We start from the raw sequence: 27,009 nt of genomic DNA on the forward strand, positions 1-27,009 counted from the left end.
TCAATAAGATGATTGTTCTGTGTTTCATCATATGATTATAACTAAAGTATCGAGTCTTGAGAACCAAAAGCAAAAGAAAGAAAGTAAAAGCTTTCTGTGCGCTTTTGGCTGTGACGTATCTGAATGCGTGCTCTATCTCTGTGTGTGTGTGTGTGTGTCTGTAGTGCGGGAGGTACTTCTCGACCAAAAAAAAAAGTCTAGTCGGACAACCAGCGAGTCTCCCTTTCTCCTCTTTTCGAAATCTTTCAAGACAAAACCCATTTTAAATAACTCTTTATCCATCGTCAGAGGGTCAATTCTACTCTCGCTCATATATTTGCACAGATGGCACACATTTTACAATCGATTCTGGATTGGCTCCGGAGCCTTTTTTTCAAGGTACAAACACACACACACACACACACACCATTTCAGAATATATTACACGTACACACATATCAACATCCCTTCCGTACACCTTTCTTTTCCGTTATGCATGTGCACTTTGACGCTAAAAATCCACAAAAAATGGTTCTCTTTTTTATTTCTTACGATAGACTGAAATGGAGCTGACGCTTGTTGGTCTCCAAAACAGCGGCAAGACAACACTCGTCAACGTGATAGCGGTAAGAATAACATGTATTAAGTAAACTATCATGTTTCGGATAAGAACGGAGTGAAATAGCTAACAAAACCGTTGACACACACACATCGACCATCACTATGTACCAACGATCGCTTACAACCGTCGCCATCAACATATAACGACAACAACATGATGATATGAAATATAGTCTGGACAGTTCATCGAAGATTCTATTCCGACCGTCGGGTTTAACATGCGTAAAGTGACCAAAGGCAACGTAACAATGAAGCTTTGGGATATCGGCGGTCAGCCCCGTTATAGAAGCATGTGGGAGCGATACTGTCGAGGTGTTAATGCAATAGTGTAAGGGGAAAGAATATCACAAAAGGGAAACCTAGGATGACTGAGTTATTCACGTGTATTGCTCTGTGTTTTTCTCATATATAAACACGACAACGGTGGGTCCTTAGATTCGTGGTGGATGCAGCAGATCACGACAAGATTCCAGCAGCACATACCGAATTGAAGAATCTGTTGGATAGACCGCCATTGGCAAATATTCCGGTACTCGTACTTGGAAACAAGAACGATTTACCCGGTGCGTTGACCGTGACAGAGCTTATTGACCAGTTGTAAGTTTAAGATAAGGGCCAGAGATGTTTGGAAAAAGGGAGGCAAAAGGGAAGGAGAGGCCAGGATCACCATCCTCATCATGAAAGTCTGGATAACGACAACGGTGGTTTCCATCGTTCAACTCACATGGACATCACTCTTTCTTTTTCAACTATCAGGCAATTGAAATCTATCACCAATCGCGAAGTGTCATGCTACTCCATCTCAGCCAAAAACCAAGTCAACATTGATGTGACGCTCCAGTGGCTGATAAAAAAGGGCAAGGGCCAGAAATAATGAGACTCTCTAACATCCAGCAACACCGATCCAACGAACACACACACACACACACACGCACACACGCACCAACACCACATCTATTACATATATACGCAATCACATATATTATACTCAAAGAAGCCAACCTATCCAGCCAGAAAAATGATCACTCTTTATTTTATCCTATCGAAATACCCCCTTTCCAGAACCCCCCTTCCAGTGCTTGTTTATTATCCAACACTGGCTTTGTATGAGCTGCTTCGTTGCAGCGTCCACAATAAAGTCGTCGATTTCCCCCTCATTCTTTTTATAAAGTATGCATTTCTTTAGGTTTGCTGTCTGCTAAACAGAAGGAATACAGTTGGTTGAGGATTAAAGATGAAACAGGTTATGGATAATGACAAGCCTTATTTATGCACTGCTAGGGCCTATATACAATGCATGAATTCAGAGAAATAAGCCCCACAGCCACATTTGCTGCTTAAATATGCAAAAGTCCAGCACTGTCTTAGAGAACATGCACAAAGCTCACAGCTTCATATCGATCGTATATGACCTGCACATCACATCTAGCCACAGGTGACGTCGCTTACTTTATGCTGTATGCGACTTTTTAATGCCCTGAGGGTGTAAATAAGGAAGAATGTCAATTGCGTAAATAGAATCGTATCACAAGTACACAGTACACAAAACAGCTAGAAGACATCAGGTAATACGAGTAGAAAACTCAATCTACATGAAACAAAAACAATGGTGTGTTTAATTCGAATTACATATCTCGAAACAAAATAAAGCGGCCACGTATTCTTATACGTTTGCAGCAACTTCTGTTTTCAAACGCATTCGTCATTTGGAAGGCTGCATAACACTACTACCTTGTAGAAAGAAGAATGGAGCTGATGGTTACAGTGTAGAAGAAGCTTTAACGAATGACCACATGTGAGCGTACCTTGTTTAACCCATGCAGCAAAGAGAGACGCTGCACAACAGCTCTTGCTTGTTGCCGTTTTGAAAAAGTTTGTTTTAATGGCAACAACCTAGGACTGGACTGAGCATGTCAAGCTCTGATAACGATGCCGTGCAAAACCTGTGATTATCTAGATCATAATAATACATGTAGATTGAGAACGACTGTGTATCATCTAGAAAACTCATTAACAGCACTTTAAAGTTGCCGCATTCCTAGCATTTATGAACTTCACTCAACAGCAAAACCCATTAAATGTAGTAGCAACGATAAGGTAAAGTCACTTTACAAACGGAAACAGACAATCTTATCTTGAATCATATTTCTGTTGTAGGTCTCAACTTTTACGCCGAGTAAGAAATTCGAATGGAGAGCAAGGTCAAGCAGCAAACAGGTAACAGCTTCATATATCTATAGAGTCTTTGCATTTATAATTATACAAGCATGTATACCTGCTAAACGCGCGTTAAATGGTAGCTGCTGCATCATCTTCTTTTGATGTGTACTCCCATTACATCTGACAGTGCACATGCATGCATGTGTGCGCAAATATCCAAGATGTTTAAGAATGGAATGATCTAACCCCAAAAGAGACGTAACGCTTGGAGAAAGCTCAATTCCTATACAGTATACAATTTGATGATGTCGTCATTGACTTTCCGCTCTTGTACATATCCAAGAAGAGAAATAAACTTTCTGCATACGCACACATTTACTGATTGTAGCACATTATGTATAACGCATACAGCAACACACAGTGGCGTCACATTGACAAAATAAGAAGATGTTACACTTTTGCTCACCAAAGCAGCATATGTCATGAAAGGTCGTGCGGTATAGACAAGCAAGGACATATTGGTTAAACAGGGTAACAGCTCAACAGTAAGCAAGAGCAAAAAACAAACGTTCCTAGATGGTTAAAGCTACATAACATCATGGGTTACAGCGTGGCTCTTTTGTATTATGATTTAAGAATGTGCACAAGCTCTCTCACACTTCCAACCTCCATCTGTCCATCTCACTGAAAGCTAAGAACAAGAAGACTGGGGGAGATCTCTTCTATCATTTTCTGTTCCATGACGATCACTTTATTATGTACGTCGATCTCTCCCGCATCCTCATCCGCTTCTTTCCTTTTCCGGGGGCTGTGTGATGATGACGACGATATGACGAGCTATGCATATACTTAAGATCACTTAAATTGACGCTATAGTAGTAATAGCAGTAGCATACCTGCTTTAGTGGTGAGCCGCATAGAGAAAGCATTTGTGACATGAGTACTTGCGAGAAGAATTTCCAGTTTTGAAAGAATGTATCATGATCTTCAACGGTCATCATCCATTATCACCTGCTTCACGCACACAGCATGCGGTGCTTACGAAACAATGATGGCAGCTTTTTCATTATCTGCACGTGCTTAGCAGCAGAGTCGGTTCATCTTTCATTCCAGGATTTCAGCCGAGTGAAAAAGAATCGGTAATACGGTAGTACCGCGCTAAAAAAAAGTTCCAATGGTGTCCGTGCGCAAAAAAATAAAACCGATATTTGAGAGACTCAGGGAAGTATTGCGGTTAAACAGACACCGAAGGATTAGGCTCGATCGTCAAAAATTAAATAGGAGTTTTTTGTTTTGATAACATCTCAGAGCTCAGTACGGCTATTTGCTTGTGGCATCCACGTGAATCGCAGTTTTCATGTTTCTTTTTTGAAGGGGCGCTTACATCATGACGACGCGAAACGCCCCACGGCATTTTTTTATTTTTAGAAAAAGAGTCTAAATGCAAGGGGAAAAAGAGGTTGTCATTTTGATAGATGTATATGCTATAGAGAGGTTTATATGTGCAGAAGAAAAGGTAAGAGTCAAAGAGAGAGAAAAAGAACCAGCTTGGTGTGTGTGTGTGTGTGCGTGTAGATGGGGTGTGTAATCATGCAAAAGGGGATAAAGTATATACAAAAGGTCGGCAAAAGGGAGAAGGGTGGCAAAAGGAAGAAGAGGGGACAAGAAGAGTGATATGCATAGTGTCGTTCTTTCATCATCATCATCATCATCATCATCAAAGCGTGCTGTTCTTCTTTCTGAACAAAAGTCGCACCGAATTCGTGCGCTTGCCACTAACTGCTTGTGCTTTCTCCAGTTGTGCCGTGGACTCTGAAGAATCTGCTAGTTTGTGGAATGATTTGAGAAAGAAGCGCTTACGACGATGTTGCTGTTGCTCTTGTTGATGATGGTGTTCGCTGGTGGCTGTACTACTGCCAGCAACCAGGGCACCTGTACTAGCTGCAGCAGCAGGTGCAATAGCGGCGTTATTGGTAATAGGGACACCACCTTTACTACCGACGGCGCCAGCAGCAATTGCAGGGCCGGCAGGAGCAGACTCAACAGACTCTATGCTCATTCTCGGATCCGCGTCTGTAGCAGCGTCTGACAATGAGCAGACAGACGAACTGGATGAAGAAGAGTGTTTGAGAGCGTCAATGTAGAACCGCGTCTTTTGCCACCATTGGGGAGGACACGTAGCCCCTGTACGTTCGTCCGATAAACTGGGGCGGATGATGATCTGCTCTTCTTCTGTTTCTGATGCATGATGATGATGATGATGATGATGATGCGACCGTAGACCGAGATAGAAACGTCGTCGTCTTGCTGACGCTGTTGCTGCTGTTGTTGACGTTGTAGATGTTGACGCTGATGCTTCAATGGGTGCGCCTGCGCTGATGGTTGTACAGCGTCCTCTGGTGCTGACAGATGACGGGTGGTTGTGGGGTGGTGGTGCCGAGAATCCTCTTGGACGCTTAGCAGCTTTCAAGCCTGCTGCCGTCGTTGTAGGTTGAGAGGTAAGTTTTCTATTACTGCTACGATGTTCAATTTGTTTTTTTTGCTGTTCTAGTGGTTGTTGCTGGTCGATGGGTTCGGTGGAAAAGTTGGTACATACGGTCCAAATAACCGAACAGAACCAATACAAGTGGGAATGGAGAAAGGCAATGGGGAAGAGCAGTAGCGATCGCTCCTTGTCGTCATGGGATTGACGATTGGTCATTGTTCCAGCACATAAGCGTGAAAGTGGGTTTAGGGAAGGAGAAAGCGGAAGAAAGGAAAGGTGAATGCTCAGCGGGTTGGACAGAGCAGAGCCATAAAGTAGGATGTAATATACCGTGTTTTGGAGCGGCGACTTTTAATCTCTTCTCAATAAGCAAGTAATCGGGTAAAGTGCCGAGTATGCCTTTCCGGGTAGCGCCTACGTACCAAGAAAACCTGCCAAGACGTGTGCAAGGGGGGTTTCTGGGATAGTGCTATGTATCACATACATCGTACACACCGATCATCAACTCCAGTATCACACGCACCCAGCACGCTCACATGCCACGAGACATACGACGTATTATAGTCAGCAAAGCTTTATGTTTTCTAAACAAGAGTAATAACAACAACAACAACTAAATAAACCATAACATTACAGGGTGATTTCGCCTTCCACAGCCCGTGATTGTAAGCCCAGCTCGCTCAAACAGGTGTTGTATCTATCCAGACTCTTGGCCTTCAAGTATTTCAAGATCTTTGCTCGCTTGTGCACCATTGTTCGCAGTTGCTTGTAGTTGTGCTTATCCTTGCGGTGCTGCTGCAGATGCGAGTAGAGGTTGTGTATGCGGACGGTTAGGATGGCAGCTAGTAACATTTGTCACAGTAGTTAGTATCCAGATCTAATTTAAATGTACACACACGTGTGCATTAACAGAATATAACTGTGGAATCATCGTTACCTTGTACTTCAGGGCTTCCGGTATCACCCTCTTTCTGTTTGAACCAGTCAATCGTTCGTTGGATATTCCATAACTGAACTGCCTTAGCGTTACCGTTCTGGAGACCGACAATTTTCTCCAAAGCAGCCACCTTGCTTTCTTCATGCTTCAATGCCTCTTCTACACCTTCCACAGCTCCCAAGTGGCTCTTTTCTACGAAATCCCGTGGCGTCTGTTCGAACAAGAATTGTCGATCGTCCTGTGAAAGGAAATGTTGACTGTCGCTCGTCGAGCCATATGCGCTGGCGGGTGTATGGAGAACACCAAAGAATGGCGTGTTTTGCGAGACAATGGGCGAGGGTTTTGTGCGTTCGAACTCGGCTATTTTAGCAGCGCGTTTCGCCAAGTTTTCCTTTTTGATCTGCTTGGGATGTTTCTTTGCGCATGCTGCTGCTGTACCGTGGAATTGTTGTTTGAAAACGAGTAAGGGCGAAGATCGCGAGACTGTTGTTTTTTTTAGTTGCGTTGCATATAGTATATTTAAACATATATAGAGTATAGAAACAATGAGTGTGTTAGTATCAGAGTTACAATCGTAGAGGTTCTCTACAGACAAACAAGAAATTGCAGATCGGTGTTGACCACTTGCCTGCCTGTAACCGATTGAACATTTTCGTTGTTATTGTTGTTGTGTATTGGGGTTTGGCGACCTGGAGACAGTCCAGCCAGAATTGTTTTGACGGGCCTAAAAAAATTCATCGGACCAAGTCATTCCGGCGAACACTATCAGCGAATCATATTGGCTACTTCCCTTACCGCATCCCCTCAAATGTCAAAAAAAAAAAAGACAGGGAGGGAAAGGGGAAAAGGGGAAAGGGGGCTGTTGTTGATCTAACCCTGACGATCCCGCAACATGCCAGCTCGTTACAGACCTCCACTTTCTATCAGAAAGCATGATATGTTTTTCTAACTTTTTGGTGTTCAAACTTTATTGCAAACGAGCCAAGACAAAAACATAAGCTTTTCGCCAGCCAAGTAAAATGTGATTTACACAGCTTGGCAGAGCCAAGTGTTTCTCCTTTGCGTCGACGTAAACAAACAATTAGCGATGATCCTTGGCTACTTCAGCATCACAAACTTAGACTGCTTCCCGGAAAGCGTACCTTGGACTCAGCACGTTAAACGCAAATAAATATCTTTTTTGGTCATGCGGATGTAAACGACGTCGTTGTAGAAGGGTGACCCAAGTCAAAATAATAGAAGCCATTTTTGACCCCTGTGCGTTGAATAGTACTTACCTGCGTTATACAGGAGATCGACTTATCCACTCTACCAAGGAGTTCCCGGTGATGGGATCGCGGGTGAAACGCTCAGCGAGATATTTATCAGCGATAATTAGCATTCATTTACTCAAGTCAAATAAAATCGATGGCTATCATATATAGCCGCCCACCAAGTTTATCGATGTATATGTCTTAATATGCGCATTCTACTACACGATGATGCTCTTCTATCTTAAATGGCCAGTTGCTGAGATAGGCTTTCTATATAAAGATCATACAACTGACTACTTCCTTCCTTTCTGCGCATCATTAAACCACTTCATAATCTTTATTGATAACATATCAGGCAGCTTCTTTCTGTTTGAGCGCATCCATGCTAACATTGCTGCAAGAAAAACACCCCTTTCTTTGTTTTGCACTTTATGTAGTCGTTTCCTTCGCACTTCGTCATAATCATTTCAACTTCTGAAAGCAAAGTTTACTACTTTCACTTTCATCAAAAACACTTCAACCTGCTACCCATAAGGAAGAGGTCACTATTTTTAGTATTTACACAGGATAAACCTTTTGACAGCTAGCCCATATCTTCTCCTGTGGCTCCGGTGAAGGCTTTCGATCGGCTAACCAAAACAGCATGGTTGACATCCATACTGCTTTTTGACGTATCTGGAAGCCAACATGAAAGGCGGTTGGAAGCTTACAAAATATTTGGATGGGTCCTTATCACGTCGCAGCTGCTTTAATAGAGAACTAGTAGTGCTTTGTGCGCTTATAATGAGTATATAAGGGGTACAAGAACAGCGCCGGCGAAAATAGACCAAGTAGTAGAATAGAGAAGAGAACCGGTATAAAAATCGCTTAGAAAGAGGTTGCGTCTTTGTCTGAATTTTCGCTCTAACATTACCGTTAATGGCTTTAAAAAAGTACCCGTCGTTAACGCTTACACAATACGGACGCGTACACACTTTCCGTTGCTTTTACAGAGCATTGTTACAGAGGAGAACAACAGCCCATAGCAAATCATTCGAGGGGCTACAGATGTTGTGAGCACAATAACAAATCAGACATAAATATGGAGAACACTCATTTATTAATAACGCACATGGACCTATGTTTAGGTAAGGGATAATGTGATGGCTAGCATGACCTAGTAAGAAGTGTCGTAATTATCAACCTGAACTCAGGTGAAACAAAAAAGCTCCTAGGAAGCAGACCATCCGAGAAATAGAAGTGCATCATCGTAAATCATTCGGAGCAAGAACGACTGACTTGATGTCATGCTGCTTTCTAAAAACCAACGAAATTGAATTTGCGCACCACAGTATGTTGACTTCTATCTTCGAATGAACACGAACCCGCTGTCTCACGAATTTGGCATCTCTTGAGGTTGTCATTATCATACATTGGCAAAACTGGAAATCAAGATATGATGAAACTGATCTTTCTCAGTTTAGTGAAGCAGCTCTACATCATAATCTTAGAAAGATGGAGCATCACAGCTGATAACCATTGTTTATTGATGCCTCTTCAAAAAAGTCATAGAGAAGACGAAGACGTCAAAGGTGGTGGGGAAGAGGAAGAGCTAAACGACGATTAAAGTGATAGTGAGAACATCCTTAAAGTGTTGCAGCTAATTGGAACGAAAAAATGTGTCTTGGTATAATTTTCAAATATAGCATATAGTTTTGCATGTGTAAACAACTGCATCAACGGAAACAGATATTTGTACTATCAGGTTTCACCGGATAAATTCTGAGGCTTAAATGTTGATGGTATCTATACCGCACCATTCCTTTCAACGTTACTAGCCGTGACACTCCATGATGAAAGGCTTCGAAAAACGTTTACATCTAAGATCTGATCTCAAATACGGTATTCAAAACTGCTTTGGTATTTTATCTTAAACGGTCACATTAATGGTGTTGGGATTACTTGATACATCTCTCAAGTCGCATCATCCTGACAACGAACACTTGTAGCACATCGCAGTATAGCGAGGAAAGGCCGAATGCGGTGGAGGGATCACGAGTTAGTGTGACGGCAAGGAAAAGCAGTAGAGTTAGCGTGATTTTTTGCAGCTATATCCCTACTCAATCCTTGTTGGTTCTTCTTCTCCTAAGCATAGAATAAGAAAACTAAGCTCTCTTTTCTTGTATGTATTACTTTTGGTTTTTACAAGCCATTTATAATCACTAGCAGGGTTGATGACCGTAACATCCCGTCATCATTGTTGCGGATGATGCGACTTAAACAAACTGTGTACATAGCACCTTTAGCTTGAGATAAAAAAAATGGCAAGCTTGATGTACATACGGGCCATAAAACATTTTGGCGCTTTCGACATCGCAAAATAATTAAGAAAAACCGCCAAAAATACAAAGCTTATATCAATAGAAGTATACACGTATTCTCAATATTTTGATGCGATTCAAGAGCGTAATTTTATAAGCTTACTTTTTTTTTATTGTATCAAGTCTCTGATTCCTCTCCTTTAGCTTCTTTCACAGCACTATGCAACAGCGGCTCTTGCTCTTCATTTATCACTGATAAAGATGCGATACACACATTGTCTGGGATTCACACATTCCTTGTGGCGCGTGACTGGATGATCCGGTTCCGATAATTATGCCTCTCCTATTATAAACTTCTTTTAGCCCGCTTTGAACTGTATAAGTATTATGGCGAATATCGACGGTTTTCTGGATTCCGTCAAAGAGCGTGTCAGCACAGTAAGTGACAATCAGAACGTTGTCATTGTTACAGGAAATGACTCGGCCGGTAAGATTCTAGAAATATAAAAAGTAAAAGTTACCATAACAATATTATTTCTGAGAGTAACAAGCTTTGCTAAACCTAATGAACTTCGTTTTTTAGATCTCGATTCGATCATTTCAGCGTTACTGTTTGCCTATATTTCCAATCAGCAATCACCTGACGTATTATATATTCCTTTGGTCAAGGTGCCCTTGGCCGATCTCGAACTACGTCCTGAAGTCGGTTTCGTACTCGAGTCCGCTGGCGTCAACTACAAAAAGCTGATATGCATCGACCACATTGGCCTGCCAGCACTCTACGACGCCAACGCCCGCGTTTTTCTAGTCGATCATAACCGACTAACTGCTCCATTTGATGAAAACAAATGGAGAGAGCGCGTGAATGGTGTCCTGGACCATCACGTGGACGAGAATCAATATACAGACACCCCTATACGCATAATTACCACTGTTGGATCATGTACCACGCTTGTGGTATTGCAGTTCCCTGGTATTTTTTCCAACGACAAGACGCTGTCGCAATTGGCAGTGGGACCCATTCTCGTTGACACTATCGGCTTACGCTGGGATTTTGGCAAGACGACCGAAACGGACGAAAAAGCATACGATATCGTCCGTAAGCTCGCATCTCCCTCGTTAACCTACGATGCCATCGAACAAGTCAAGTCGCGCATCCAACATCTTTGCACGCGCGATCTTCTAAGAAAAGACTACAAGGAATGGGTCGTCGATGGATACCGCGTCGGCACTAGCTCGTTGTCATGGAATTTTCAGGGCTGGATTGACCGCGACGGCGCAGAGGATATCGTTCAAAAAACCCAAGAATACATTAACGAGCGCCAGTTAGACATGGAGGTTATCCTGACAGGATACAATGGCGAAGATGGACTGTACAGACGTGAGTTAGCTCTGTTCGTATCGCACACTGCCTTACTTCTTGTGAAAGCTACACTAGAGAGTGACGACAGCGTTGGGTTGAAACAGTTTCCGTTCATCAATGCACAAAGTAGCAGTGGTGTGGCATTTTATAGCCAAGGAAATGTCAAGTTATCGCGCAAGCAGATATGGCCTCTTGTTCAATCCATCATCGAACAAAAAGTAGAAGCAAAAATATAGACTACAAATTTTACGGCTATTATTGGTGTACGTTTGTCTACTTGTATGCATAAAAGTATAAAGTAATATCGCTACATATAAAGCTGAGCGTAAGTACGCCACATTTTACTGCGCTGTTACATTTTGGAAATATAGGGACGAGTCGTATGATGAATTCTTCGTAGACATCGAGTAGAGCTTGAACATTGATCGAGCCGGCGCGTTAGTATAACACACCACTTACACTATCCTCATCTCCCTATAACATTCAGCAGCATACGAAAAAGACATATAAAGTAATTTTGGTTGTGCTCAAGAGAAGCGGGTCTTTATTGACAATCGACAAATGCTTAGACGATGCTACGAATTTAGTCGAAAAGACCTATTGAAAAAAGAAACAGTGTGCGGTAAGTTACTTATTCTTTTTGCACGCTTAACGATAATATGTGCGAAAACTTACCGAAGCCCATGTCTTCATCGGACTCTTCCTTCTCTTCCTCCTTGGCCTCTTCCTTGGCCTCCTCAGCACCAGCAGCACCGCCAGCAGCGGCACCACCAGCAGCAGCGGCACCACCGGTAGGGACTGAAGCGAGCTTCTCCTTGCCTTCGGCAATGACCTAAAGTGAAAATGTGTAGAGGGCGGAGTCAATCAAGACTGCAAAAATGTTTTCGTTGACTTGAAATTCAAACAATTACCTCATCGATGTTCTTCTCCTTAAGAGAAGCAACCAAGGCAGAGACGCGCTCATCCTCGGCTTCGACGCCAACGGAGCTCAAGAGGGACTTGATGTCAGCATCGGTGGGGTTAGCCTTACCACCGGCGGTGAGGAGCAAGTAAGCAGCAAGATACTTCATTGTAAAATCTAATTGAGCAAAAGCAAGCAATCTCAATGTAAGCTAATATTCATTCCATATCTCCAAATCCCCTCATCCATCCTTTCGTTCGTTAATCCATCCATCAACTCATCCATCCATCTGACGTACTTGTTTTATCGCTTGTGCGGAAGTAATAGTTTAACTCACAAAGAGAACAACACGCCTTGGCGATGAAAAAAAGGGGAGGATCCAACTGTTATTGACCATGAATCAATATAACATGCTCAAAGCAGTCTGAAACTCCGCCACCAAAAATGGAAACTCGGATCACGTACATGGGCTACATGCCCATTCTCTCAATCTCTAACTCCTCCAGAATCCACAGTATCTTGGTCACTTGATATACAGATGTTAAAAAAGCCCTCTTCATTTCACTGAAAGCATATTAGGTGTGATTGTGTGTTTTATGGGGTAACTCGAAACAAACAGTAGAAAACACAAATGCTGACTAGTGATCATGCAAAGGTCCTGAGAATCGTCCATGCATTTCGGTTCTGACGTGCATATACTCTCGTCCGCCAAAACTATCACCGTTTGTATTAGCAAAGATGCAAAACCTGTATGGATAGTCACTTTTAATAATTAGCAAGCAGCTCTGTATTTTACCTTTCCCACAAGAAATTTGTCAGCAGATAATAAATGCTTGGATTGGCATGGTGGTAACTGATACGGTGGTTGCTGTCTGGGTAAAACTGAACTCGGTAATTATGAACTGATGCGAGCGTCAATTTGTCAACGAGCACTGCAGAATGTTGAAAGTGGACTATATACATTCATTTTAGGTTAAAGGTATTTTGTTCCTAGTAGGAGAAAGCATGCTATCATGCTTTCTAAATATAGAAAAGAAGTCCACAATTACCATTATCATCACCAGTGCCATGAGCGAGCAGGTATTTGGCATTGTTGAAGCCAGTCATGTTATTTACAGCGCTATGTTCATATCCGTCAGGGTTTAACTGAGGTGTTAGCATATATCGCTCAGTGTAGATAGAGTCTAAATATTAGATGATACAATTAGTCTCAATGGTAAACAATCTATACGACCTCTTGCCTATGAAAGAAGATGTCACTTACCATAGTAGCGCCAGTCGGTGACAGGTGCCACAGACATGCCAGTAGAGAAAACACCGTCATTAGACTCAATCACTTTTGAGGCCATGTAACCACCATACGACCAGCCCCAGATACCAATACGCGATGGGTCCACGTATTCCAACTCGGCCCAATGCTTCGCGGCATTCACTTGATCAATCACTTCTAGTTCGCCTAAACGCTTACGGACACACATTCGATATTCTCGACCACGATATCCCGTACCTCGTCCATCGACCTATATATGATATTCACGAGTTCAGCAGAGCAAGTAAGAAGAGAGAGGTAACTCATCGATTAACCTAAAACTTCAATAATCGACGTACCGTTACAACAATGTATTGCAGCTTGCTTGCTAGGAAAGTGTGCCATCCGAGTTCGAATCGATATGAAACCGTCTGTGAGCCAGGACCTCCATATACATGGAACAATACAGGGTACTTTTCGAGAACATTGAAATTCGGCGGCAAGCGCTCAATAGCGTTCATATCTAGTAATGGTAAAACCGTTTAGAGAATAATTTTTTTCTCTATCTTGTTATTGATTACAGTCTTTGCAACCCTTCTAAGGCTTACCGATACCACCGCTCTTGACATTGATTATTCGCGATCGTGGAAGGTCGTAATCACTCAATAAAGCACGTAGTGCATTATTGTTTTCCAAAACTAGTTCAAAGGTGCTGTTGTCCACATTTTTTACAACAGTAGTAGGAATTTCAGGGCCTTCGTAGTTGAGAACATAGTAACCCGCCTTTGGTGAGAACGAAGCACTGTAATAACCGTGTTCTTCTGGTTCTTCAGGACACGTCAAGCACTCTTTGGTGGATGCTGGATCGTCACTTTTGAATGAGATAGTGTACAAGTGACGCTCCAAAGGTGACCGTTCCGTTGACACAAAGTGTCTACAGTAGTGAAATTAATATATGCAGGTGCACAGCGCATCAAGCATCGTAGAAAATAAACTCCGGACTTACAAAAGCTTTCGCTCAGTATCCATAACGACGGATTCAGGCTCCACCTCCCATTCTCCAGAAGTCAACCATACGGGGTTATGATGTTTACCATCACCAGCAGCAAAAATCGCCAAGTGCATGTAGCCAGCACCGTCGTCTGCAATGTCAATATATCGCACAGGCGTCTTTTTGGCCTTGGAGCTAGGTACATACACCATGGACTGACCAACATCGATCCAGCCGCCGTCCGTTGGTTGGTATTGGCGTGCAAGCTCAACCTTAGAGTCTGGAAGCGATTTGCCGATAGTAACCAAGCTGGTGATTTCGTGGTCTTGAACGCGGTTTGTCTGCTTGAATAAGAGGTGGCTATGATCCGAGGTAGCCCAGGCCACATCGATTATTAACCGGTCATCGTCTTCAAAATCTTTATATTTGCCAACAGTCTGAATTGTAGAGCCTGTGGTAGCGTTTTTGGTGATCATGATAGAAGTATCGTCGAGCAACGAGTGAATATGAAGCGAGACGAGAGGATTGGGCGATCCAGCCTGTATATTTTACCAGAGTAAGCTCACATTTCTTAAGCCAGAATAATGTAATCACTAACTTGAATCAATCAATGTTTACCTTTGGATACTTGATGGTCATTTCTTCCGGGTAGCTCGAGTTGGACGCGGTATACAACGGCATGTGGTATTCGGGCACTTCGGTTTCATTGAAGCGCAAGTACGCAATATGGGTCGAATCAGGAGACCACCATACTGTAAAGTCCTTGCCGAACACTTCCTCTTCATATACCCAATCAGGAACACCATTAAACACAGTACGCGAGCCGTCAAACGTAATGCGGTGGACATCTTTAAGATCGGAGACGTACAAGTCATTTTCCATGACAAAAACCTGATAAAAACATTTCATAAGAACTCTATGCATTCTATAGTAAGTTCATTAATTGTAGGGAAATGATGCTTACCACTTGATGACCTGTCGGGCTCCAAGTGGCATAGGATATTTTTGGATACTCGAGATCAACTGTAGAGTCATCGGTCAACGGTGCAAGCGATTTGTCACTGACTTTGTATACATAAATGTTGGATCGCGTAGAATGTCGCCATTGCTATGCACATCATTTTAGCTGCAGCCCCAATGGCAAGAAATCGATGGTTTCACAAACAATGGGTGTTACCTGGGTGACATTGGTCCAAAGCATGATATACTCAAAATCCGCAGAGATCTCGAACGAAGATACTTCCAAAATTCCTTCGTTGACGCGCTAATCAGGTGAGTTTATATCAGCATAAAGACATATCCATGTAATGTTCCTTTCATTTTCTTTCATTATGTTTTGTTTAGCTCCATACCAAATCTGATATTTTCACCAAAACTTTTGTTTCTCCATCTTGGACGGATTCGGACAAAATATCCTTCGTTGTAGGATCGGTGAACGTAAATACACCATCACGTGGATCTGACAAAAATATAACGTTTTTTTTTAATTGATGCCACACAGGTCGGCATATAATTACAGAATCTTATGTTACCATTTTTCACCCATTCTAGATGAGGGCGCTTAGGAACAAACGAATCGTTGTATAAGTCATCGAAATCCACGTGATTTTGCATTTTGCTTTCGTCCCCTGATTCATCTGCTGAATAGACATCCATCATGATGAGTTTTGCCGTGATTAGATGAAGAGAAAGACAAAGGAAAGTATACCTTCATTTAAACCGCCAAAGCTCAATCCCCAAAAGACACCAACAACCAATAGCAATGCAACTAGAACGGCGCATATCCATTTTTCGTTTCCTTTGCGCTAATATCGAAAGGGTATCGCATGTATTATCATTAGCATTACTGGCCTTCAAGGGATCACAGAATAAGTAATAGAAGCCCATCCTTTCGTCTCCCTTTCACTCCTTTCCTCATATGTTATACTCTTCTGCTCAAAAGGCCCTTTCTTCTCTTCCCGCCTCCCACTAAAGAACCCTTACCTTTCCCCGTTCTAGACTAACTATACTCGCAGTGTCTTCTGTGCCATTCTCAAGATCGTCTTGAACAAGTCGCTGACGCGACTCGTCCTGTTCATTTTGTGCGTAAAAGACGTCCTCATCGTCTTCGTCTTTATAATAGTCTTTGCCCATTCTGCTATCAGTAGTCGGGTACTCTGTGCTGTCGTTGGTTATGCTGCTATTATCGTCGTCGTCGTCGTCTTCTTCGTCAGTAGATGTCAAGGAGCGTATGTGATGTCGTGCGTCGGTAGTAGCTATTATGCTATCAATATCAATGATCTGAGTCATTTCAGTAGCATCGTTGGAAGGAGAAGAAGACGTGTTATTATTATTGTAATTTCTGTTGGCATTTGGTATAATACGTGATAATGTTGAGAAAACGGACATTGGAATGGAAAATGAAAGGAAAATAGAGAAGGAGGAAACCGGCCCGTTATATTATCTTTCTGTTTCGTAGGTATAATAGAACGAAGGCTTGTTCGTTGTTAAGAGAGTGATTTTAAAAAGAGAAGGGAGAAAGAGAAGAAGGTACAAAACAAATAAATCTTTGCCAAGAAGAGAAGGAAAGGAAAGGAAAAGGCATATCCTAAATTAGGCACACAGATGCAATTTGACTTGAATGCCACTTGTGTAGCGCTTGTTGCCCTGGTCTAATGTAAACGTCTCCACCTCTGTTTCTCAGGAGGTGATGTGTGATGTGATATTCGTACATACGTTAGTCATGAGGAATTTCCTTTCTCTGCTATGCATGTCTGTATCTACTACCTTCGTGCTCCCCTATCTTCCGCCGCTGCAGGATTGTAACCAGAGACACCACATCGGCAATAGCATAGTCCATGCCAACCACAGTTATGGTCTCAAATGCTCGTAAGCATCGCGTCATCTATATTTGATCGTCACGAATAAATCGTCTTACATTCACAGCGTTTCGCTTCTTCTGCTCCTTACCCATTCAATGTAACGCTCGTATCCGTGCACCAGTTTGCCTGCCGTCTCACTTCCATCAATACTTTTGCTACCATCCTCTCCCGGCCGGGTACGAAACACAGGATCAATTGCCTCTTCAATAGTTATAAATTTTGTCAATAATCCAAAGCCATCAGTGTCTCCTTGTTGAGCTGAGGATGACGAAGACGATGTTTGTTGTTGCGCAGAGGACGACGCTTTATGCCGGCGTCCTGGTGACGGCGCTTGTTGCTGTTGCTTTTGTTGGTTCTTGGGCTTGCTTGTTTTTTTACTTGGTGATGGAGGAGGTGGGTGCTGATCTGTGCTAGATCGACGATCTGATTTACTGCGATGCTTTGGCTGCTGTAGGTGTTTTGGCTTTGGTGGTCGTTTTTTGGAATGCTGTTGCTGCTGTTGTGATGGTGGTGGACGTGCTTTTTCTTGTGTTTCTTGTACTTCTGGTGATTGCGATGGCGTTGTTGGTGTGCCGAATTGTCCAGGTTTGAATTCGATCGCTTTGGGATTTAACATTGTTGTTACAACGGGAAAAAAGCAGGAAGCATTTTAATGTCGTGATAAAAGAATGCTGAGATACGCAAAAGCCAGGAGCGAGCCTATTTCGCCACGTGTGATTAGTTTTGGTTATCATCAACAAGCTGAGGGTTCAGCCTCATTACTGACCGTAGCGAGCCGCAGCGGGCAGAAAGGTTGACATGTATGCCTTTCATTCGAATCCTTTACTGATATATATCGTCAATGCTGCTTGTATCATCAATATGTACGTTATCTCCAGATAACGTCTTTTTTTTTGTTTAAGTTTAGTAATTTAAGCAAGGATTACGGCTAAAGTGATTATAAGTACAAGTATCTTCTTTATTATTAAAATCTTCAGCGGAGCAAGGGATGCAGAGTGCCACCAGATACTTCTGTACTAAACGGTGCAAAGATAACATTTTTTGCTAGGCGCAAAGCGTTTCTTGCTTATACGGTATTACGCAATATGAGATTACAAAGTTGGCATGCAAACGCAAAAAAAAACAGTAAGAGGAAGATGCTGGTATTCTGCTTTTTTTTCTTTGCATAATGAACGGTTTAGGTACTCCAGTACGGATGCATCCATAGTATTCAAATGTATAGCGAGTGTGGTGTGTCTACAAGAAGACCAGGGGTGCTATGCAACATAAAGGTAGTATAGGTTCATCATCACTGATTTAAAACGGCCTGTCTATATTGTAGACTTCTACTTAATGACAAGACACATATAGCACCTTGCCACCCGTACTAGATATTTTAATCAGTTAGATTGCATTGATTATCTTTCAGAACAGACTTTGAGATACAAAATAAGTCAGAAAACCAGGTATTGATGTAAGGGCCATTCCTAAGTATTTGTTTTGCTTTGAAAATAAAGGCACCGAGGCTAGCTTGGTATACAGTATGGAGATAATCCTCCAAACAAATATGTGACCTCAGTATCCTGATATTTGCAAATGCGAGCAGCTTATTATTAGCGGTCTTCATAGTTAGATATGTGCCCTGGATCTCTTCTGGTGGTTTATAGAGATACTCGATAAGCCCATGGCGTGACATGTCTTCCCAACCTTCACTAGTAGATATACTTTGCTTTTATTGATTGCAAGACGTTCATATTTTCGTAATGACATGTGGATTTCGTTGCAGTATTTGCTCACTGTAACTTTTGGCAGCCAGTGCCAAATTTCACAAGAATGAAAGACCAGAATTCAAGTAGATGGTGCAGAAAAAAAATTGGTATTATGTTGAGACACAAAAAACAACAACAATAAGAGTAGTATAAGTGAAAAATAAACAGCATAGTAAGAAATATAAAGGTATTCATACAAACAAATAGAGTTCCATTATTATTGTGTAAGAACATGGACTGCAAGTAGCTCCCTAAACTTCAACCGATCAAACTGTATCCCATTTCTTCCTAGTACTTCGTTAAAGAACTGGTCTTCATCACCCCCAGTTATATGACCGCTGACTGCCAGTGCCGCCTTGACTTCCTCTCCACGCTCTTCGCCAATAAAGCCCCTGTTAAGTATTCTGGCCGTTTCACCAAAATTGCCGCCCCATAAGAGAGGTTCTAGATACTTGAGCACTGCTAATCCGGTCTTAAACAAGATGATGTCGCCTTCAAGTAAGAAGATGTCCCATAGCCACGATGAAAGTTCGAGCGGAATAATGGATGAAAATATGGTCATGAACCAGTCAGGTAGGTAGTGGTCAGGCGTCAGCGACAAGTTCTTGAAATGCAGGTACAGCTTGGGCAGGTTTTCGGCAAATCCAATGTTAAAAATTTTAAAATAACCACGCACGCGTTGCTCGTCAGCGTCGTAAAGTGCAGAAAGTACACCCGACTTGCGAATTAAATTGGGTAAGGTAACTAGCGCTTCATCTGTGCTCATGTTTAATAAGAGCATTCCCGCCAAAAATGACGTTCCTCGAGACTAATAGAACAATTAACGCTATCTATTAGACATCCTGTTGTTTCACCTTGCTGTACCGGGATATTAGTCGCCTTTTTTAATAGCTTACATATCCATCATCTCCTCGGAGATGAGCATAACCTTGAAGTACTTTTTTCAATGATGTAAATAAGGGTCCATCGGGCTAAATCGATATGGTAACAAGTCATTATTAAATATATTTTCCTTATGTACGAGATCGAACCGTAAGAACAAAGTAAAAAAGAATCGTTACCTGAAATACACAAAGACTTGGTAGCGTCCTCAATATATCTTCTTCAATAGTCTTTTTCAAATAAGGCGAATCGGAATCATCTATGGGTATCTTATCGAGGTCGCTGCCGCTTCCTTCATCCTCATCACCAGAGCCAATATCGTCACCAAAGCGAATATTATCATCATCGTCGTCGTCTTCAACTCCGCTGCCAATCTGCTCTCCTTCTGATGACTGCTGCTCCTGCTTTTGGTTTGCATACATTTCTTGTAGGTCCATTCCCTTTCTACTCCGAAGACCGTTTGATGATACTTCTTCCAGGTCATCATCGTCATAGTCGTTAACGTGCTCGATTTCTTCGAACTCGCCTTCTTCCCGTACAATAGGCGGTTGTTGTTGCTGCCGCAATTCTTCGATGCTTTCGTTATAATGTGTTCGTTCGGATGGGTCTTCTTGGAGTACATTAAGACTACTCGTTCGGCGCACGCGTCGAAGATTGTATAATTCATCATTTTCTTCAATACTCTGTCGTATCCATTCTGGCTCGTGCAGTCGCTTGTCTCGATGCTGCTGCTGTTGTTGTTGTTCATCCGCAGCTGCTGCTGATACTGATCCCGCAGAGTTGTTAATATTGCCGTTTGCATGATTTTGTGCACCGTTTTTGAAAGATTCTGTATTTTCGCCACCCACATCCCCCATATTGCATTAGCTTCTTGTTGTTCGTAAAATTACTGTCGGTATTCTTACAAGTACAAAGAAAGAAAACCTTGTAGTTTACCTTTGCTAAGTTTCATGTCATTTCCAATAGCAAGCATCCAAACCCGTTTTCGGCACCTTGGCGGAACCCCTTGCAGCCACAATTCATGTGTCCTTCTATCTTTAACCCTATTTTTTGCCTTTCCATGCTAAGTAAACGAAATTATTTATCCTTTTTGTTTCGCTCACCTTATCTTCCAGTTCGTCAATATCTCATCTTCCCAGATCTGTAATGCTTGTGACATTTTCTTGTCCTTTTCTTCTCTTCGCTTGTGAGATTCTCGTTCCTTTCTCGCCTCTATTACAGCCATTCCAAGTCAGATAACAGGAAGCGAGCCAAATTAGTCAAAGGTCCTTACCCAACTGCCGCGCTTTTTTCATTATTGCTTGATGTTGCTGTAAGTGTTTCTTTTCTTCATGTGGGTCTTTTGGTGGAAGCATTCTGGTATAGCGTATCGTGTGCGTATTTAGTGTTCGTTCTCATGTAACACAAACGAGTAAAGCTACAACCGATAAACCTACCTTGGTCTTGTCTTGGATATAACTGCATCCAATGGCGAAGGCTTTTGCGTGTGTTTTCGTGTGAATGGATTGAGGCTAATAAATTCAGTATTTGTCAAGTAGAGACGTCAGTTTAGATATTCGGAGAGGCATCATTTTAGATACACACAAAGGCAAAACATTTTCATAACGACGTAAATTTACCTTGACCTCCGTTTGATCGCTTTTAAAGACGATCCACCCGAAGTTGCGACGAACTCCCCCTCACAAACATTTCGCCGTGCACCTCTTTGAAATGAGGACTGTTGATTCTGTACATGTCCATTACTATCAGGCTCTCTTCCGGAAGCAGCAGCAGCAGCGGCTGCCGCTGCAGCTGCCGCGGCCGTAGCGGCCGTTGCTGTAGTCGATGGACTATCGTTCAAAACATCAGATATAGAATAGAACGGTCCAGAGACATCCGCAGTAGTAATTGACATCTGTTGTGGTGGCGATCGCCGAGGCATGAATTTTAATAATTTGGATTGTTGCTGGTCAAACTGTGGCGAAGAATCTCGGGGCAGATCCAAGGATACTTCTTCAAAGAATTGGTCGTATTGATACGTTTTTCTAGAGTCTGAAGCCCAGTCTTTGCTGCTACTACTGTTTTTATGACCGCTGCTGCTGCCGTTGGTATTGTTCATAACGATGTTGTTGCTACTGTTATTGTTGGTGTAAGCCGACATCGACGTCTTTGGTGGAGGAGGTGGTGGTGAAGAAGCGCTTGAAGTATTACTAGAAGTTGATTGTGATCTATTCAGTGGGAATGACGATCCGTTTCTAGAGAGATCATCGAGTAGTTTGTCTGCAGTCGTTGTCGAATTATCGGTTAAAGTGGCGTCAGTGGCGGTGGTGGTTGCAGTTACAGAAGTAGTAGTAGTAATAGTGGCGGCGCGAGGAGATGGCGGTGATGTCGAAGGGTTGTTGTTGTCTAAATCAATAGAGGTCATCTGCGAATCGCCGGATAATCGCACAGAAGAGAACTCCTTGGACAGTCTGGTATCGTCGCTCATTTCGGTCCACCCAGACTGGTCTTGACTTTGCCGCATGTTTAGAGTGAAAAAGAAAGAAGGAAAGGAAGAAAAAAGAGACAGAGAGCAGAAGGGGGGAGTAGTGCAGTTCCTTTCCGGGCAGATCGTGCGACTTGCAACGAGTAAAAAAAGTCCGTCCTGCTCGCTCTTTTTATTTTTGTTCATGGAAGGATTGTTTAGTAACTTCTGGTTATCAGGGAGATTATTCAGATATGTGATGCTAACGTGCTCTATAAGAAACAACCTTGCTAAGGTATGTACCCGTTTCATGGTTACCATGGCGGAAAGAATTTGGTGCATTGCCATGGTATCACAGTGTTGTTATGTTACGCATGAACGGAACGTGTACAGCAGTTGCAGACAGCGCAAAGACATCGAATGGGCTGATTCATATAAATAAAACCGTTTGACAGTACCACTAAATAGAATGACTTGTACGTAGGTCAATGTTTGTCTTAGATGATGACCTGTCTTGATATTGCTCCGTGTTTCAGTAAAACGAAATGGTTTCCTTGTGAAAGTGATTCTTATAATAGGCACAACTTCACAACGTTCCTGGATCGGCGGTGGCAAACATGTGCCAGAAGATCACTTACCGGTCGGCTCAAAAAAACCCAAATAATCTTTTTGAGCACTGCACGGCATGTAGGCAGCTTCGTACAATATAATTGTGACTATGGGTATGATCTTTTGGCTAAAATGGTCGTTGGCTAGTTGATTTATTGGCGAGCATACTACTTTAAGGGAGCTAATGCAGGTATGATTTGAACGAGGGTTGGCTTCGTTTAAAAATATGGAATTGTTTCTCTGATACACTACTCTTTGCCTCAGCAACGACAACGACGGCAGGACGCACGGAGGGGTGTCTTTGTAACGGTACATTTTACATAGAAGGATGGAGTACATAATAAATGAGCTCCTTTTCCAGAATCTGCAAGTGCATTAATTCGCTTTAATACCTATATCGTGATATACTGTGATGGTGGTGATCTACCCTTTATGTATATTAACAATATGTATGTAGAATCAAGTATGAAACGCAAGCACCATTCTTCAGTGAAAGAATAAAGCATCTCTAACTGGACAAACAACTGATTTGCAAGTTTGGTCATTAAGGGATGAAAGCATTTTTGTTCTCTGCGTTCAAGTCACACAGGGCTTCCAGCTTATTCTTCCACGTACTTTTTTTAAACCCCCCCACCACCTCTTTTGTTCTCCACTCTCCCCCACTCAACTCTCTAGATCGCCTTTCTCAAGACCAAGGAAAAGAAAGATATAAATGTCACACGTGCGATCAAGACGACGCGGCCGCGTTCATGACCAAGACGACATTCACAGTGAAGACGGAGAAGGATCCCTTAACCAGTCATCTAATGACCTCAATTCTTCTTCTTCTTCAGACGACGACTATGACGAGGACGAGGACGACGGCGTTGACACTTCTTCCTCGGACGACAGCAGCAGTGAAGATGACCAAGACACGAGCGACATTAAAAGTGAAAACACACCTGAAGCTGAGGCTGAGTCCATTCCACATGGGTCTGCTGCACACAAAGAACTAACGAGTAAGTTTGTGTGTAATAAATGTATCGGAAAGAGGAAGTGCTTTTTTTTGGTCATTTTTGACCCGCATAAATTTCATCAACTTACAGTAGCGATAGCGACTGTCCCAGTGACAGAATACCCAGACGAACATGCAGCATCCAACACTACAACCACGACCGCCACGAAAACCACATCAACGCAAAGAGGTTTAATATATTTTGATACAGAAAAAGAAGACGCAGCAGCGACGACAACGGAAAGCGCAGCGCAAGCATCATCATCAACGACAGCACCGGTGACAGCACGAACACAAGAACTCACAAATCGTGAAAAACAAATTTTGGAGCGACGTGAATACCGACGAAAGCTTACTGAAGATCCAAGTTTTGTACCCTACGTCGGCATGTTTTGGAGTCACGATGATCGATACAGACAAGATGCACTGCGGCCAACCCTTGATAATGCATCGGATACGTCCGATAAGTTCATGCGTTACAGCAATCATCACCACCGTCGGGCTGAAAAAAACGAGCATAGCGACATTAACGAAAAAGAAGGAATGTCAGGAGGAGAAGGAGCAGGAGGAGGAGGTGGTGGTAATACACGGCGGCAATACTACAACAATAAGAACTATCGACGAGTACCTGACGAGATCATTAATTCAAAATGGACGCATGATGGGTATGAGTTGTTATTACGAATGGAGAAACAAGAAGATCAGCAAAAACGAGAGGGAATACCACTAAAAAACCAACAACAATATCCTTACCGACGTCGGCCCTCTCATCAGCAAAAAAGAAGAGAACGACGTCCAAGTGTTAGTAATATAGTTAATGGCGCCAACAGTAACTGGCAATCGTTTGACCCGCAAAATATTGTAACGCACGAAACATGGCCAACGCTCGACTCAACAAAAGAAAAGAATAGCACCGAGATAAACAAAGACGCCACGAGTGATGATGGTTTGGAAGCGATTGGACGGTCCACGAGTGGTACTAGCAGTAATGATGCATGGAATAATCTAGCCGCGCAAAAAGGTCAGAAAGCGCAAGAACGGATCGATGGTTTTATTGCAACGACACTCGAGGACGACTGGGCAAAATCACAAACAAATACAGATTGGGAAACCTTATCAACACCGAATCCTGATGGGTGGGGCGTCTCGGATGATTCTGCATGGAATGCGAAAGACAAAAATGGCAGCGGCAGCAATATGAACGGCAAAGAAAAAACGATCGCTATTCATACTACTACCACTACTGTTGATACTACACCTGAAAAGAAGAAGAAGACAGTAGTCAAAGAATCCGATGGTTGGGGTGCCACTGGTGCTACAGTCGGTCAACCGGAAGCGACGGGCTGGGGATCTGTTGTTGGTGATCAAGTCAAGACTGATGGCTGGCCTACAACAACATCTTCTAAACTGGACGAAACTGGATGGAAAACTAATACCACTGCTACTGCTGCAAGTGCTGCTGCTAAGACTGCCGGTGAAGATATCAATGGCGCTGTAACTACTACTGCAACTGTTGAAAAGGAACCTGCTAAGGAAGAGGGTTGGGGCTCTATTGACACCCTTAAGGCAACTGACGAAGCATGGGGAGCTAATGCCATAACGAACGGCGTAGTAAAATCAGCCAACAATAGCGACGACGATGGGGCCGCCAATGGCAACTGGAAAAAGGCAGCAAGCTGGAACACGACAACAGTAGATGTCACACCAACGAAACAACAGCGTGATGATCCAAAGAAAAGCGAGCAGGCATCAGCAGCATGGGTCTCGTGGAATAAAAGTAGTAATAGTGTCGATACCTCTCAACAGCAGCAACAAAGACGAGGTCGCGGTTATCTTTCACAAAAGAAATCTGTTCCTGTTCCTTCTGAGCAACAAAAGACAACAACAACGAACATTGAGCCTGTCAAGCGAGATATGACGAAAGAACCAGAACCTGCAGCACTGGCAGTAGCGGCGCCAGCCCCAGCACCTCATGCAGTATCAGTCACTTCAGCAGCGATGCCAAGTGAAAAAACGCCAGCTTACGATTTCAATACGTTTCAACAGAATGTCCCTTGGAGTACTGCCACTTCTACACGTGACGACGCGTGGGGTCACGGCAAATTCATCGAGGACGACGCTAAGGAAGACCAAGAATCAGACGTCGAAATTATATTGGAAGAAGAGCCCGAGAATACTACTACTACTACTACTACTACTCAAGCTTTGAACTGGGGTAATGATAGTAGTATCTCTTATTCCAGAAAAGCAGACTTGCCGCGGCAACAACAACAACGGCGACGAATGGATGACGATTGGCGAAGGCGGGATGAAGAACAGTTAGAAGTTGTCGTTGGAGATCCAAACAGTCCCTACATCCACGAAATGCAACCAAATCCATACTTTTATCAGCAACCAATGGGCGGATACATGCCAATTTCGTCTGCGTTGCCGCAAGCATATGGAGTGCCGCTACAGCCTATTCCTATGTCAGCATCATCAGCCGAAGGAGGCAGCGTTTACAACGGTGATGCGAGTGACTCTTCACAACAGCAGCAGCCATATGGGCCTCCAGCATATGAAGCAAATGGTATGGTTTACTACGGCACGGATCCCTCTGCTGCTATGTATCCTTATTGTTACTATCCACCACAAGCTACGATGCCAGTACCGCCGATGATGACTCAGCAACACCAGCAGCAGCTACAACATTTACAGCACGGTGGCATGGTGGTAGTAGATGACGCTGATGATGATGAAGAAGAAGCTGAAAAAGGCTGGGGTGCCACACCAGAATATATTTATGAAGAATGGCATCCTGCTAACCAAACCACCTCTAATGCACAACAATCTCACCAGCATTATCACCACAACAATCAACATTCTCTCTCACATCAACAGCAACAACCCGTCAATGCATTTTACTATTACCCTAGCTCATCCACAACATATTATGCTTCTTAACCTCCTCGTCCTTCCTCTTTCCTTCTTTTCGGTTCCTTGCTCCGTTATATTCCCTACTGCTGTTACTACTACCACCACCACCACCACCACTACAACCCCTTCCGAATTTTTACCTTTTTTTTTCTCCTGTAAATTTTAAAAAGACTCAAATGACGCATACCATATCTTTTCACTTCCAACTAAGTTTTGATGGAAAAGCTCTTCTTAGGTAGAATAGGCTTTTTATCTTTTTTGAGTAAGCTTGGTGGCATGATGGCACATCTCTATTCCATAACCGGTACTTGAAAAGC

The 27,009-nt window shown here is 42.9% G+C and overlaps 9 protein-coding genes across 9 annotated transcripts; 3 read left to right on the top strand and 6 right to left on the bottom strand.

Annotated features, from left to right (window-relative positions):
• Positions 1-89: 89 nt before the first annotated feature.
• BDB00DRAFT_824010 (ADP-ribosylation factor-like protein 8B) lies at positions 90-1,519 on the top strand. Its single transcript, XM_053123575.1, has 5 exons — positions 90-378; positions 537-605; positions 774-928; positions 1,036-1,197; positions 1,357-1,519. The coding sequence occupies exons 1-5, from the start codon at positions 325-327 to the stop codon at positions 1,472-1,474; spliced, it is 558 nt and encodes a 185-aa protein (XP_052979486.1). The 5' UTR covers positions 90-324; the 3' UTR covers positions 1,475-1,519.
• Positions 1,520-4,477: 2,958 nt separating this feature from the next.
• Positions 4,478-5,461, bottom strand: BDB00DRAFT_788085 (uncharacterized protein; the record flags this gene model as incomplete). The annotated part of the gene is made up of 1 exon (XM_053120757.1): positions 4,478-5,461. One exon carries the CDS (start codon positions 5,459-5,461, stop codon positions 4,478-4,480), a length of 984 nt encoding a protein of 327 aa, XP_052979487.1.
• Positions 5,462-5,875: 414 nt separating this feature from the next.
• On the bottom strand, positions 5,876-6,832 carry BDB00DRAFT_872529 (uncharacterized protein; the record flags this gene model as incomplete). Its single annotated transcript, XM_053126970.1, has 3 exons — positions 5,876-6,087; positions 6,183-6,665; positions 6,772-6,832. The coding sequence occupies 3 exons, from the start codon at positions 6,830-6,832 to the stop codon at positions 5,876-5,878; spliced, it is 756 nt and encodes a 251-aa protein (XP_052979488.1).
• Positions 6,833-9,996: 3,164 nt separating this feature from the next.
• BDB00DRAFT_380188 (uncharacterized protein) lies at positions 9,997-11,586 on the top strand. Its single transcript, XM_053117148.1, has 2 exons — positions 9,997-10,222; positions 10,319-11,586. The coding sequence occupies exons 1-2, from the start codon at positions 10,123-10,125 to the stop codon at positions 11,332-11,334; spliced, it is 1,116 nt and encodes a 371-aa protein (XP_052979489.1). The 5' UTR covers positions 9,997-10,122; the 3' UTR covers positions 11,335-11,586.
• A 95-nt stretch (positions 11,587-11,681) lies between these two features.
• BDB00DRAFT_872531 (60S acidic ribosomal protein P2) lies at positions 11,682-12,168 on the bottom strand (the record flags this gene model as incomplete). The annotated part of the gene is made up of 3 exons (XM_053126971.1): positions 11,682-11,695; positions 11,774-11,930; positions 12,010-12,168. 3 exons carry the CDS (start codon positions 12,166-12,168, stop codon positions 11,682-11,684), a joined length of 330 nt encoding a protein of 109 aa, XP_052979490.1.
• A 1,087-nt stretch (positions 12,169-13,255) lies between these two features.
• On the bottom strand, positions 13,256-15,853 carry BDB00DRAFT_883178 (dipeptidyl peptidase IV N-terminal region-domain-containing protein; the record flags this gene model as incomplete). The annotated part of the gene is made up of 8 exons (XM_053128212.1): positions 13,256-13,519; positions 13,608-13,771; positions 13,857-14,182; positions 14,255-14,778; positions 14,858-15,130; positions 15,204-15,347; positions 15,592-15,698; positions 15,772-15,853. The coding sequence occupies 8 exons, from the start codon at positions 15,851-15,853 to the stop codon at positions 13,256-13,258; spliced, it is 1,884 nt and encodes a 627-aa protein (XP_052979491.1).
• A 531-nt stretch (positions 15,854-16,384) lies between these two features.
• Positions 16,385-18,048, bottom strand: BDB00DRAFT_380251 (uncharacterized protein). Its single transcript, XM_053117149.1, has 4 exons — positions 17,189-18,048; positions 17,006-17,123; positions 16,626-16,911; positions 16,385-16,519 (listed from the first exon to the last, which is right to left on the bottom strand). The coding sequence occupies exons 1-3, from the start codon at positions 17,714-17,716 to the stop codon at positions 16,832-16,834; spliced, it is 726 nt and encodes a 241-aa protein (XP_052979492.1). The 5' UTR covers positions 17,717-18,048; the 3' UTR covers positions 16,385-16,519; positions 16,626-16,831.
• Positions 18,049-18,932: 884 nt separating this feature from the next.
• Positions 18,933-22,317, bottom strand: BDB00DRAFT_824036 (rab-GTPase-TBC domain-containing protein). Its single transcript, XM_053123576.1, has 8 exons — positions 21,350-22,317; positions 21,167-21,241; positions 21,004-21,086; positions 20,834-20,942; positions 20,667-20,773; positions 19,910-20,559; positions 19,745-19,819; positions 18,933-19,656 (listed from the first exon to the last, which is right to left on the bottom strand). The coding sequence occupies exons 1-8, from the start codon at positions 22,231-22,233 to the stop codon at positions 19,066-19,068; spliced, it is 2,574 nt and encodes an 857-aa protein (XP_052979493.1). The 5' UTR covers positions 22,234-22,317; the 3' UTR covers positions 18,933-19,065.
• A 3,634-nt stretch (positions 22,318-25,951) lies between these two features.
• BDB00DRAFT_824040 (uncharacterized protein) lies at positions 25,952-26,786 on the top strand. The gene has a single exon (XM_053123577.1). It carries the CDS (start codon positions 26,060-26,062, stop codon positions 26,717-26,719), a length of 660 nt encoding a protein of 219 aa, XP_052979494.1. The 5' UTR covers positions 25,952-26,059; the 3' UTR covers positions 26,720-26,786.
• The last annotated feature ends 223 nt before the right edge of the window (positions 26,787-27,009 follow it).

The sequence above is a fragment of the Zychaea mexicana genome, assembly GCF_025766255.1.
Source record: "Zychaea mexicana strain RSA 1403 chromosome Unknown BDB00scaffold_38, whole genome shotgun sequence".
In the NCBI taxonomy this organism is placed as follows: Eukaryota; Fungi; Mucoromycota; class Mucoromycetes; order Mucorales; family Lichtheimiaceae; genus Zychaea; species Zychaea mexicana.

Excerpts from the sequence above, each read along its gene's own strand:
- BDB00DRAFT_824040 (XM_053123577.1), top strand. The coding sequence starts at position 26,060 with ATGGATGACGATTGGCGAAGGCGGGATGAAGAACAGTTAGAAGTTGTC.
- BDB00DRAFT_380188 (XM_053117148.1), top strand. The coding sequence starts at position 10,123 with ATGGCGAATATCGACGGTTTTCTGGATTCCGTCAAAGAGCGTGTCAGC. Across the intron at positions 10,223-10,318 it reads TACAGGAAATGACTCGGCCG|ATCTCGATTCGATCATTTCA; the intron begins GTAAGATTCTAG and ends TTCGTTTTTTAG.
- BDB00DRAFT_824036 (XM_053123576.1), bottom strand. The coding sequence starts at position 22,233 with ATGCGGCAAAGTCAAGACCAGTCTGGGTGGACCGAAATGAGCGACGAT. Across the intron at positions 20,943-21,003 it reads GAAAAAAGCGCGGCAGTTGG|AGGCGAGAAAGGAACGAGAA; the intron begins GTAAGGACCTTT and ends TGGCTGTAATAG. Across the intron at positions 20,774-20,833 it reads TTGACGAACTGGAAGATAAG|GGTTAAAGATAGAAGGACAC; the intron begins GTGAGCGAAACA and ends GGCAAAAAATAG.
- BDB00DRAFT_824010 (XM_053123575.1), top strand. The coding sequence starts at position 325 with ATGGCACACATTTTACAATCGATTCTGGATTGGCTCCGGAGCCTTTTT. Across the intron at positions 606-773 it reads CACTCGTCAACGTGATAGCG|TCTGGACAGTTCATCGAAGA; the intron begins GTAAGAATAACA and ends TATGAAATATAG. Across the intron at positions 1,198-1,356 it reads ACAGAGCTTATTGACCAGTT|GCAATTGAAATCTATCACCA; the intron begins GTAAGTTTAAGA and ends TTCAACTATCAG.
- BDB00DRAFT_380251 (XM_053117149.1), bottom strand. The coding sequence starts at position 17,716 with ATGTTAAATCCCAAAGCGATCGAATTCAAACCTGGACAATTCGGCACA. Across the intron at positions 17,124-17,188 it reads ACGAGCGTTACATTGAATGG|ATGACGCGATGCTTACGAGC; the intron begins GTAAGGAGCAGA and ends GATCAAATATAG. Across the intron at positions 16,912-17,005 it reads GAAGATAGGGGAGCACGAAG|AGGTGGAGACGTTTACATTA; the intron begins GTAGTAGATACA and ends CCTGAGAAACAG.